This window comes from Pinus tabuliformis, chromosome 3_2 (assembly GCF_031772625.1).
Source record: "Pinus tabuliformis cultivar Carrire ecotype Pingquan chromosome 3_2, CPIR1, whole genome shotgun sequence".
NCBI lineage: Eukaryota > Viridiplantae > Streptophyta > Pinopsida > Pinales > Pinaceae > Pinus > Pinus tabuliformis.
The window spans coordinates 361,596,384-361,609,994 of NC_142302.1; the positions used below are offsets into that span (position 1 = coordinate 361,596,384).

Sequence of the window (13,611 nt, forward strand, 5' to 3'; positions counted from 1 at the left end):
CTAGGTTGAGTTTTGACCTCCCTGATAGCCCTTGCAAAGTTATTATCATCATTGAGATTAGCTAATTAAACAGTTTGTTTAAATTAGTACCTCTGCATCATTAAATTATTTCCTTTTGTCATCTCTCAAATGTATAATTGTTAGCTATAGAAATCTTTCTATACGCCTCTGCTTTGTTTGATAATATAAATATTCAGGAAGGATATTTAATTATCAAATATTTTCTTTTTCATTTATCATAAACATTTAAAGATTAGCATGTTGTTAGTACTGGATCAACACTTTGAGAAATCTTTAAGATATTGGGTTACGTATATGTGAATGATTTGATTCATTTATCATCCATTTAAATAAATCCTTATTTAGATGCTTTGGCACAGTTCCCGAGCCTGGAACTATCTACAAAGAAACAACACTGTAGATTAGGCATAGCAAGCCATTCGTCGAGTTACCTAGCCACACTAAAGGTTTAACAACAAGCTAGCATCAACATAAAGTCATTCCACATGCTATCGAGGAGATAAAACAAGTATGCATCACACCAACTCCACTTGCATTTAGCACTCCAAGTCTTGCTCTAGGGTTTCATCCCACAAACCTTGGGACTTTCTTATCCAAGACTTCAATATAAGTTGTAACCTCCAAGTCTTCTCTAGGGTTTACAAACCCTAAGTCTTCCAACTCTTGTACCAGGTTGTCCTTTGCCTCCAATGCTCACATAGAGATCAACTCCTTTTGATCACTGTCAACTTGCTACTCACAGGTAGGCTTCTCTTTAGTCACATGTACTATATCAATCACCTTGTTATTAGCCCCCAAATTTCACTTCTCATCCTTTCCTTCCTTGCTGTCCACTACAATCCACTACAGCCACCTTCTACTAGCCTTACCACAAGCCTAAGGGTACTCGGCCCTCCCCAGAAGGCTCTTGGACTGTTAGTTATGATCCTAAGGCCTTTCAGCCTGCCTGAGCACAATTTCTGAGGCCCTCGGCCCTCTTCTAAGGCTGTGGCCTAGACACAGATTGACTGCGGCCCTCACACCAGACTTTCCTTGTAGCCTTTTCCACCTTGGCTTCTCTTTAAAACTCCTCACAGACCTCGGTTTAGTCCTCTTCTTGACTGCAGTCAGCACCTAACTATCCCGGCCCTCCAAGAGAAGGTCTAGACTCTACACAAGGTCTGTAGCCCCTTTTCCTTGGTTGGGTCTACACAAGGTCTGCAGCAAGGTCTGCAGCCCCTTTTCCTTGGTTGCGGATCCTCTCAACAAACTTTCCTTGATTTGGCCCTGCACAAACAGCAAAACAGATGCAAACTCGGTCTCTTCAAGATAGTTGTGGTTCCTCTAGGGTTTGTTCTCTTACACAAGTGAAGTGACATCTCATTGTTTCTTAGGCTGACTTCAATGGTTGCTCCATTAACAAGGCTCTAATGCCATGTTGAATTTTCTACAAGATTCATAGTAGAAACCAATCTTCTAATCTGATAATTACTACCTAATAATCTTCATACAGTTTATCTTATGCCACTGATATTATTGAGCAATTATACACAGAAGATTTCAAATATAATGCAGTGAAAACACTAAGATCATAAAGAGACAACCATGCACAATAGAGACAACAAATTTACCCTAAGAAACCCAAACTTGGGAGAAAACCTAGTAAATTTTCTTCTAGGATAAATTATTTTTTCACAAGGTTTACAATTACAAAAATTGTCTGGAAATCTGTGTCAAAATCCAAGTCCAAATACCATTCAAACCTAGTCAAAATTCCAGCCAGCCAACATTAGTCAAACCAATCAAAAAATACAGAAGTCAATACTGGTCAATAGTCAGAATTTCAACCCTTAGTCAAGCTCGAACCTGCAGTCAAATCCATACTGCAGTCAATGGTCAAACTCACTTAAATCAAGTTCGGTCAAATTTCAGTCAACTCAGCCTTCTTTTTGCTCACATGTACGGCTGATTTGAAGAGAAGATGTAATGATCCAATTTGGTCAAATGAAGATGTCACATTGTGTATATATACTTGTCAAAATGGGTAAATTTTGATCCAGGGACACACCCTTTCATGGTGGGGCTGACTTGACCATTTTGAGCCTACATGATGCCCAGAAAATAAAAAAAAAATACTTTAATTTCCATAATTGGCTGACATAGGAGGCTTCTCGGCATGCGGGAATACCTCCCGATGCTACACAAAAAATCAGCACAAACTTCTAACTACTTTTAGAAAGCAAGTTGTTGAGGATGTTATTTTTATTGTATTCGTTGGATAGAAAAGTGGATCTATTAAAATAAATCATGTTTAATTGTATGAGGACTTGGATCTCAAATCTATATAAGGATTTCCACACTCCAATTGCAACTTGGATTGGATTGAGTAATGAATGGAAGAACTTATGAGCGAGCTAGCTCCAAGTTTTGGAGGACTCAGTTTCTTATCTATGTAAGTTGTGTTGTTTACATGTAATTTTTATGTGCAGATATATGTTCTAGGGCACCATTTGAAGATTACATTTTACAGGATTATAAATGCCAAAGGAAACATAAGGCCATAGAGGAGCACCATGCTAAACTGGAGGAGCATACACTGATAAAGTTAACTCTTATCCTATAGTCTTTGGTCATCTGCCTTCATAGGTCAGAACATTACACATTCTACATCTCTTGATTAGGTGTGTCTGTAGACAGTCTTGGGGTAAGGGGCCACCTTATTGTTGCTTTGAGTTGTGGATATAGACAGACCCTCTCCCTCATAACCTTGTAAGGTTTTAATCACCAAAACTTAAGTGTTCAATAATTCACATCCTTAGATTGATTGTTGACCCTATGTAAATTGCTGAGCCAAGTCAAGGAGTGCAGAGCACATCAGACAGCTGCTTATATGGCCTTAACTTGCCCTCTTAAGATTGCTTAAATGACTTCATGGCCCAAATAGATAAGATGCTGGACTCCCTTCTACTCATCACATAAAGCCCATTTCATTTTATCCTTTCCATCTACATTGTTGCTAGATTTTCTTTACTCCCACTTATTACTACAAGAAATAAGCCTAGTAACCAATAAGGAAACCCCCTTGACTAGGAACCCTCTCTTAAGTCTAAAGTGCAGAGGAGTGTTGGTGAGGTGAGTGTGGAAAACCTCCTAAGTTCCACAAGGCTAATACCCTATTTTGGGGACTTTAAGCTAAATGTGATAGTTTGTGTGGTAACAGGCTCACAAGTCAAACTTGTCAGACAATGAAAATCTTAATGAGTACTTTTAGGATAAAGCTAGACCAATGAATACTTGCAAATCAAACTCACTGCCATCCAGTCAGACACACAGGCAGCAATATTGTTTCTCTTGTAAATCTGAACGGCTCATTTTCTGAGCCAAGACGTGTTGACTCGTGAGTCCAAAGTCAAACTCAGCAAGTTCTGCTATGGGGCAAATATCATGATAACAAATGCAATCTTCGTAGATTGGATCCAAAAAAGGAATCAAATGGTTAGGTACATTAGTTCAAATCCACACCACTGTGAGATCAGTTAATGGGTAGAAGACTATTTGTGCTGGAAAGCAATACATATTACATAAGCTGTTTCACTGGATAGTTACATGATCTGCTTAATTATTTAAGAGAGAAAACAACTCAATCAGTTGAAATGTACACTGAAGGTTGCATACAAACATAGTATGCAAGATCCGGCTGCATTGGTCTTTGCTGTATGGACATTTAGCAGTGGTACGAAATTAGGTGAATTTTTCCTAAAGTATGATATGGTACAGTCAACATTTTCTCTGATAATATACTTATGTCTTTGATACCCATTTACCTATAAACCTAAAGGAATATCCCAAGAACCTCAAAAATATTAATAAAAAACTCATAAATATAGATTGCATAAAAACTTTCAAGGAATGAATTATTGCTTCTTATTTATTGCATGTTCCAGACACTGGAATTCTTCTAAATTTTGGAACATTATGCATATTTTTTGTATCTATAGATGCATACTTCTGTATTGGAGCTATACTATAGTTTTTCATCACATATTTTTCATTACCAAATATGCATGCAAGTCATCTCACAACTATGAACAAATATAATATGGTTTGCTGCTCAAAGATCCTCATTCTTTGTGAGAAAAATCCGTTGCCATTTGTGGATTCAAAGATCCTTCTGTACACTGTTCGACCCTGTTTCTCTTGAGTTCCAACTGTACTTTCAATTTTGACATAAAACAACTGGGAACCCTATAACTATCCAGAGTGGATCCCGTGCAGATCTATCTTTGAAGATATTTAACTATGAAGGATTCAAGACGTATCCAAAAGATCTGGATCTAATATATATTTGGGAGTATCCAGGGAAGAGGTGGGAATGATCTACTAGCATAGAAGAAATGTAAATCTCTATCAATTAAATGTGCTGACTTCAAGAACTAAAATTTTCAACAATAGATGCAATAAGTCTAAACACTTTATGTTTTTACTTTTTTCAGCAACCATCATCAGCATGGAGCTATGGAGCTATGTAATTGTTGGTGAAATGGCAATTTTGCATTGCTTAAATTGCATTTTTGAATGCATAAATTGATTCAGCACCCTAAAAAACCTTTAGAGCACTCAGCTTGTGCAATCTCAACAACTGTGAGTTACAGTTCCAGTGATCCTTCTAAATTTCTTACTGGATTTTGGACAAAACTGGTCAGAAAAATGAGCCCAGAAAAAGGTTAAAAACATAGAACATTTAGACTACAAGCAATAGATATAGAGTCCATCAAAAAACAACTTCATAATTTTCTAGTACAAAAACTTTGGAATTAAATCATCAATTCTTTTGAAACTGGGGAAAATATTCCTGCTTGAGATAAATCAAGTTAGAAATTCTGCTAGTGACGGGCCCACTAAAACTAGCCAGTGACCCAAAGTTATCAATGGTCTGAACAAGAGGAAAATATTCAGTGGCTTCATGTGAGCTTACAATTTTTTTGACAACTGTGAAATGTTTCTCCAGAAGGGATAGAATGAAAAGCGGAGTGTGCATCCATCAAAATAAAGAAAATGAAGAACGCATTGATAGCAAAGACAATAACTAGAAGAATTATGGAAACCTGTGTATGATATCCCTTCCCACGTTTTGGACTATTAAGACAGTGCATCCTCGAGTAATCATATTCTTCCCGGGGATGGACTATGTCTTGATAGTTCAAAACATCGGAAGCTTAAATCATATAATGGCTTTCATGATTCTTCAAGCATTACTCACATGTAAAAAATGAATTCAAAGGCAATATCATCTGACCTGTCAGGTGGGGAATGCCTGATCCTGTACAGGAGAGCACTGAGTACTTCCGCCTGTTTCATGGATCAACACTGATTGAAATGAGAAAATGAACATCTAATTGTTCTAATTAATCAGATACAGGAATCAATAGAACCCTACTTTCAACCAAAATAAAACAGAGGTCAAGTCACTCCTTCGACTAAGAACGGCAAGATTGAACAAATTAGAATTTAGAACTTGTTCACAAAAACACATTAATTGGTACTGATCACCACAGATGGCCTGGAATGCACAGACGAAGCATTAAGTACTCTCAGTTTTATTCCCTAACCATAGACATTGCTTTATAGAGTGTTCAAAACTTCATTGGTTCTTGACGGTAAAAGAAAAATAAATCTAACCAAAAAAGGAGCAAAAAACAAGAAAACCTGAAAAGCATAATACAGACTTAACCCTGACCTTGAATATCTTGTAGACAAAACTGTCCCAAATAGGTGATGGAGAGTGAAAGGCTGAAGCTTGAATTTCTGCCACCTCATCCATTTCCTCCCTCTCTTGATTTAAAAATCGAACTTTCCATCCATGACCACTTGTCAAATACTGCAATCCATTGTCTTCTTCTTGGTTTGAAACTTGAGCTTCTTGTAATTCATTTCTACCTCCAACAGTCACATCTTTTGCAGAATAACTGAACGTTGTCTTAATCCTACTTGTGGGTGATCTAGGAAAAGCTAATAAAGAATTGTGTCTAATTGGGAGAAAACCACTGCTGTTGGGATCTGTGACACGTCCCAAAAATGCATTAGGGCATTTCAGACTACAAACTGGGGTGGGATTCCATGAGGTGCACCTTTCACCTGTCTTCAAAGAGCTATTCAGTTTCATAAGCACAGCAGAAACATGCTTTACATTAATTTGGACCATGTTAGGCACAATTAATGAAATTTCAGCAATGTTCTCGCCGCTTATGGCAACAGCTGACCCAAGTGCAAATGCATCAGGAAAAAATGTCAGCCAGTTAGAGAATTGTCATGGGTAAGTTTATTCATTCAGAAAACCTGACGATGACACTTTCGACAATGAATGTACTGTGGCTGGCGCTCGTCTATTATATACTGCCAAGATACAATAAACTCAATGCCTGCAATATTCTTAAAAAATGTTCCGGGATATTTGAAAATTGGTAAAAATGCACTTCGGTTTACCCAAATCTACTGTGATATACTATAACAGATTCCGTGATAGACTGCTGCGAAGAAACAAAGTCATGGATGAATTGGTCATGGAATATATATTAGGCTATATTTACTGTTTTTCAAAGATGTATGTCTCTCGAATTTCCATAGTATAAGTATGAAACAGCATCAAAGTTTTTTCCTCTGTGATTTTTGAGAAGCTGCACCACAAAATCCCCTATTAGTTTGAGCCTAATCCATATGAATAGAGCAATTCCAGCATAACATCTCCAGAAATTTTGAATGGCTTTGCATGCGTTTAAGTTGAAACTTGATTAGTTGGCATCCTGAACAAACTTAGCAAGCCTTCTAAGCAAACGGGAGAGTGGACTACTAATCCAACACTGAACGGCAATCACAATCCTGGATATACCAGGTTTGCTCGAGTCAAATGAGGTGAAACGGCATGAGAATTAAAAAGCAACGCATTTGCCACGTTACCACACTGGTAGAGAGCATGAGACGCCTCTTCTCCTCCACAAGCATAAATCTCGATTAGCATTGGATAGCCTTTTGGCGTGGTTGAAATGGTACTGCGTGGCGTATTACACAAGCGTGGATATGCCTTACGAGACTTCGTTGCCCCCTTATAACATAGGGAAGTAAAAAATAGAAATTTTCATCAAGTGCGAACCTAATGGGAAAATCATCTCGTCACAAATTTATGACCCATTGTTAAATGTATTCGCATAAAGTTAATTACTATGATGTAAGTTTATTGCTCGCAACTGTGTCATCGTTAGTCAATTGTATTTTCTCTGTATCACAAGTTGTTGACGGACCTGGATTTTGGTCAGTGTTCAAGATTGATATCGGTCGAGGTCTTAGATCCCAGCGAAGCAACTTGTTTTTCAGGTTGTACAATTGATCTTTATATGAAATTTCACTAGTCTATTCAACATTATTTCGTGGTCTTGGTCTAGTATCTTGAAATCAAAGGGGAGGTTTGGGATTACTTTGATTTCATCATGAATGCACATGTGTGTTAAGGTTGTCATAGCCATATTTGTTGGCTTTGATGATATCGAAGTCTCCCAGAGAGTTTAGAGCAAATATGGCTATGGGATTTGCTCTGCTCAGAGGTTTGGGGTTTTGATGGCATTTGGAGGGCCCCATGTTGCTTTTCTGGATACTACACAAGAGTATAAGAAAATCATTCCTGAGAGGATTATAGGAGTGAATGTGGATTCAAATGATAGGCCAGGTCTTAAGATTTGTTGTGTGAGACTACTTCCCGACTTCCTTTTTCGGGTGTTCTTGGAAAGCTATACAGTGACCAAGTTAGAGTTGTTGGTGGTGAGGTTGACGACTTTGCATTTTTCAGAGCACCAAGAGCTATTAGCAGTGAGGTTGATGTATTGGACTCTCTAGAATGCCATGTGGTCAAAGGTGGTTTTATGAAGGAAGACGAAAATGGATGGGTTTTACTGATTGGTTACTGATTAGGATGAACAATGTATGCCCAACCTAGCCCAACCCTGCAAAGAAACACCTTCAATGTAATTAGATTTCTTTTGTCCATAAAAATTGGAATTGAATTATATAATTTTTTTTCCAAATCTTAATTTTTATAATTTAATTTCTATAAATAATTAAAAATACAATTTTAAAGATGAAAAAATATTAGTAGAAAATTAATCATCATTATAAGTTTATTTTTATTTTTAATTTTGATAATAAATTGAATATTTATTAAATGTTTTATAGTTAACATGTACTTTATTTAAAATGAAATTATAATATAAAGTTTTAATTTAACCAAAATTAAATACACTAATAATTATTTTTTTTAAATAAAATAATACAATGTTAGATCACATGTGCAATAGTGGGAGTTATAGAAAGCTTAATAAGAACCCCATTAAAAAGGTTTCAAAGGTTGTTGCAGAGGCTATTAAGTCTAATAAATCTATAAGCTCAATTAGTCACAAGCTTATAGAAAGTAACCCTCTCACGCTTAGGATCTATGGGCTTCCTAAGATTCATAAGGAAGGGGTCCCCCATAGACCTATTGTCAATACCATAGGTGGGCCTACGTATCTCCTAGCTAAGTATTTAGCTCGGAAGCTTAAACCCTTAGTAGGTAAGTCTAGTTCCTTTGTTAAAGATTCTTTCTCCTTTGTTAATGAGTTGAAGGATATTGAGTTTGATCCTGATGATTTTATGGTTAGTTTTGATATTGTTTCTCTTTACACTAACATCCCGATTAAAGAGGCTATTGAAGTTATCAATCACATAACGGATCCTGATTCTGCTAAGCTTGTAGAGATTTTCCTTACCTTGACCTTCTTTAGTTTCGAAGGTGAATTCTATAAGCAAATGTGTTATGAAACCAGCTAAAGAAAAGATAGAAAAGATAGATCAACGCCTTAGAATTCGGCCTCTTCGAGGGGGCAACCTCCTTTACATTACATAAATGAACAATTCTTAGATGATACAAATGACAAAACCTCCTTTCTATATATAGGAGTCTAAGGAGTCACAATATAATCCAGCCGACCTAACAATAATAATATAAAGCCACAAAAAATAACAATAGAGGGATTCTATGGGGCACAGAAATAACAATATGGGGGTAATAGGGGCACAACAATATAAATAAGGGGTATAACTACAATAGTAATGGGGTAATCACTAGTATTATAGGGACCCAACATGCCCCTCTCCTTCAAAAAAGTGTTGTCCTCAATGCTTGAGTAGTTCTGGATACTTCTGCATAAAATTCTCATCCTCCCATGTGGAATCTTCAGCGGATAAGTTCTTCCACTTGATAAGATACTCTGAAATTGATCGATTTCGTAGCTGTCGAGTTCTTATTTCTGTGACTGCTTCTGATTCCAATATAATTTTTCCTTCCTCGTCAAGTTCTGGCAATATTGTTTGAATTGGGAGCTTGTCACCTATAACCTTCATTAAACATGAAACATGGAAAACTGGGTGCAATCGAGAAGCTGCAGGAAGCTCCAATTTGTATGCCATAGTACCAATCTTTTGCAACACCTTGTACGGACCATAATACTTTGGTGATAATTTATTATCCTTCTTAGCTTGCTTTAGGGACATTTGCTTATATGGTTGTAGCCGTAGGAATACCCAATCACCTACATCAAAACTTCTTTCACTGCGATGTTGATCTGCCTGTTGTTTCATTCTATTTTGTGCCAACACGAGGTTATCCTTTAAGAGTTGGAGGACTTGTTGTTGATGTTCGATGTGATGTTCCACTGCCTGAAACTTAGAATTTTCTCTTAAATATGATGTGATGGATGGTGGTTGATACCCATAAAGTGCCATAAATGGGGTCATTTTTGTTGCTGTATGGAAGGAAGTGTTATACCACCATTCAGCCAGAGGCAACCATTTGACCCATTGTGTCTGTTTATCAGATACAAAGCAACGAAGATATCCTTCCAAACATTTGTTTACTATCTCAGTTTGCCCATCAGATTGAGGATGATAAGATGAGCTATGAGCTAACTGAGTACCAAGACAAGAAAATAATTCTGTCCAAAAATTTCCAGTGAAAATGGGATCTCTGTCACTTACAATAATCTTTGGGTTTCCATGTAGCTTTTGAACTGTTTCCATAAATGCAGTAGAAACTGTACTGGCTTTAAATGGATGTGATAATGCACAAAAGTGTGCATACTTGGTAAGGCTGTCAACTACCACCATGATGACACTCTTTCCCTCAGACTTGGGTAAACCTGTGATAAAATCCATTGAAACCTCCTCCCAACGTTGGCTTGGAATGGATAAAGGTTGTAATAGACCTGGTGTCTTAATTGTTTCAACTTTATTTTGCTGGCAAACCAAACATTCCACCACAAACTTTTGAATATTTGATTTAAGGCCATCCCAAAAAAATTCCTTCTTAACCCTGTGGTAAATTTTTAAAATCCTGAGTGCCCTCCTAAGGGAGAAGTGTGCAGTTCCATAAGAATCTTTTGTTTTAGCTGGGAATTCTTACAGAGGTATAAGCGATCTTTGTACCATAACGAATCATTTTGCCAGCTAAATGTATCAGAAGTACTGGAATCTTGTTGTAGCTTTCGAATAAGTGCCCACACTTCTTCGTCGTTCTTCCATTCCTCCCTTGCTTCGTTTATCCAATCTGGTTGGATAATAGAAATGGCACACAACAATGCTTCCACATCCTCATCCTTTCTTGAGAGTGCATCTGCCACCATATTTTGCTTCCCTTTTTTGTAGATGATTTCAAAGTCATAACCCAACATCTTTGTGACCCACTTTTGTTGCTCTTCAGAGGATAATCTTTGTTCTAAAAAGTATTTAAGGCTATCATGATCCGTTTTTACCTTGAAGTGTCTTCCCATTAGGTAGGGTCGCCATTTCTTAAGTGCATGGAGTATTGCCAACATTTCCTTCTCATAAATAGCTTTGCTTAAAAACTTTCCCTTGATTGGACGACTTTCAAAAGCAATGGGTCTTTCATCTTGCATTAGAACAGCACCAATTCCATTTCCTGAAGCATCACATTCCACAATAAAGGTTTTTGTGAAGTCCGGCGTAGCTAAGACCGGTGCTTGGCACATTGCCTCTTTAAGATGTTCAAAGGCCTTTGTTGCTTCCGGAGTCCATGAAAATGAATCTTTCTTCAATAATGTTGTCAGAGGTGCTGCTATTCTCACATAATTCTTAACAAACTTGCGATAATACCCTGTCAACCCAAGAAATCCTCGCAGATGCTTTATGGATGTGGGGATTTTCCATTCCTTAATGGCTTTAATTTTGCTAGGGTCTACCTTAACTCCTTCATGAGATACAATATGACCCAAATATTCCACCTCCTGGACTCCAAAGAAACATTTGGATCTTTTTGCATATAATTGTTTCTCCTCCAATAGTTGTAGCACCCTGTCAACATGTTCAACATGATCCTTCCAAGACTTGCTGTAGATTAGTATATCGTCAAAAAATACTAACACAAATTTTCTAAGGAATGGTTTGAAAATTGAATTCATCAAACCTTGAAATGTTGAAGGTGCATTGGTAAGGCCAAAAGGCATGACCAAAAATTCATAATGACCCTCATGAGTTCTAAATGTCGTTTTCGGAATGTCTTCAATCTTCATTCTGATTTGATGATATCCTGAACGAAGATCCAACTTGGTGAAGTAAATTGATCCATGCAATTCATTCAATAATTCATCAATAACAGGAATGGGGAACTTATCTTTAATAGTGAGCTTGTTGAGCTCCCTATAATCCGGACACATGCACCATGATCCATCCTTCTTGTGCACCAATACTACTGGAGCTGAGAAAGAACTTTGACTTGGTTGAATTATACCAGCCTCTAGCATTTCTGCAACCATACGTTCAATTTCACTTTTTTGGGCATAGGGATATCTGTACGGCCTGATGTTTGGAGGAACACTTCCTGGAATCAGATGAATAGCATGATCATGATCACGCATAGGTGGGAGACCTTTGGGAGTCTCAAATACCTTGGAATGATTGTCCAGGACATTTTGGAGATCTGGAGAAATAGATGATTCCAATGTGGAAACATCTAGCGAACATAATTGTGCAATTACACCTCTTTGCTCCTTTTTAAGAAGCTTAGTCATGCCATTAGAGCTGATTATCTTTCCTGGTTTCCCTGCAATACCCCTTAATTCAACTTCCTTTCCTTCCGTAGAAAATTTGATGAAAAGTTCTTGAAAATTAAAAGCTATTGTACCCAAGGATTGTAGCCATTGGACTCCTAGTACAACATCAGCACCTCCCATTGGAATGGAAAGCATTGGGCTAGTTAATACATATTCTCCCATGGATAGCTTGATATTATGGCACTTTCCAGAGCAATTTATTGTTCCTCCATTTGCAATCATCACTTGACACTCTGGTGCTGGATATAGGAAGCAATTCAATTCTTTTACTACCCTACAATGAATAAATTTGTGGGTGCTTCCTGAATCAATCAACGCTATTACCTTTTCCCTCTTGATTTTTCCTTCTATCTTGATGGTTTGAGGAGTGGTAATTCCCGCCAATGCATTACAAGATATGGTCGGATTTATTTGTTCTTCATCTAGGCTTTGTTCCTGGAGTATATCTTCTTCTTTTGACCTTTCTTGCTCCTTTTCTTCTTCCTCTTCACAATCTATGTAGAATAATTTCTTCTCAGCACACTTATGACCTTTAGTGTATTTGCTATCACAACTGTAACAAAGCCCTTTTGCTCTTTTTTCTTCCAATTGTTGTGGTGTCAACCTTATAGGTTGTGGAAGACTAGGGGCAACAACACTTCCGTCTTTATAGTTGTGAGTGGTATGCTTCCTGGTTGCCATAATTTTGCTTTCCATTTTTCTTGCTAACCTGAATGCCTTCTCTAATGAATCAGGTTCCCAAAGGCGAACATCATGTTGGATATTATCCTTTAAAGACCCTATGAACAAATCAATCCTATGCTCCTCTGGAATATCTTTTACCCTTATGTTCAATTTTTGGAACTCCTCAATGTGCTCCATTACTGAACCCTTTGTTTGAGACTTATCAATTGGCTAAAAAAAGTGTTGCTTTTTGTATCTTCATAATGTGCTATCAATTCTTCCGTAAAAATTGCCCAAGTGATAAATTGTTTACGAGAGCAAAGCCATTGATACCATACAAACTGATTTGGTTCCAAATATACAGTTGCCATACGTACCTTTTGTGTGTTTTGCACATTATTGAGATCGAAGAATTGCTCCATCTGTAATATCCATGTGGCGAGATCTTTGCCATCAAACTTCCTCATATCGATTTTTGGAATATGGTGATTCTTCGATCCAACATTAGCGTCTATGGAATCATGATTAACATTTCTTTTGTTCTCATCATGAGTTTCCTTTACTACCTTTTCACCATTAGTGACCCTTTCTTGTAGCAACTTCTTCAATTCTTCCATGTCTGTCTTCAAATCTATCTTCAAATCTGCCATCGAGTCCTCCATCTTAGCTTGCATGCCATTTATCTTAGATTCCACGCCATTTATCTTAGATTCCACGCCACTTATCTTAGCTTTTGTTAGCTTTTGTGAGCGTGACATTTGTTGCACTTGTTCTTGTAATTTTGATATATCATGTAGCA

At 37.3% G+C, this 13,611-nt stretch overlaps 1 protein-coding gene across 1 annotated transcript in view; it reads right to left on the bottom strand.

Annotated features, from left to right (window-relative positions):
* Nucleotides 1-7,061, bottom strand: part of LOC149180941 (Acyl-CoA N-acyltransferases (NAT) superfamily protein) — a 120,288-nt gene extending 113,227 nt beyond the window's left edge. The window contains exons 1-2 of the mRNA XM_089416392.1: nucleotides 5,738-7,061; nucleotides 5,297-5,349 (exon numbers count right to left, since the gene is read on the bottom strand). Coding sequence (XP_089272518.1) covers nucleotides 5,297-5,349; nucleotides 5,738-6,202 — 518 coding nt within the window. The 5' untranslated portion in view covers nucleotides 6,203-7,061. The remainder of the gene's footprint in view (nucleotides 1-5,296; nucleotides 5,350-5,737) is intronic.
* Between the last annotated feature and the right edge of the window lie 6,550 nt (nucleotides 7,062-13,611).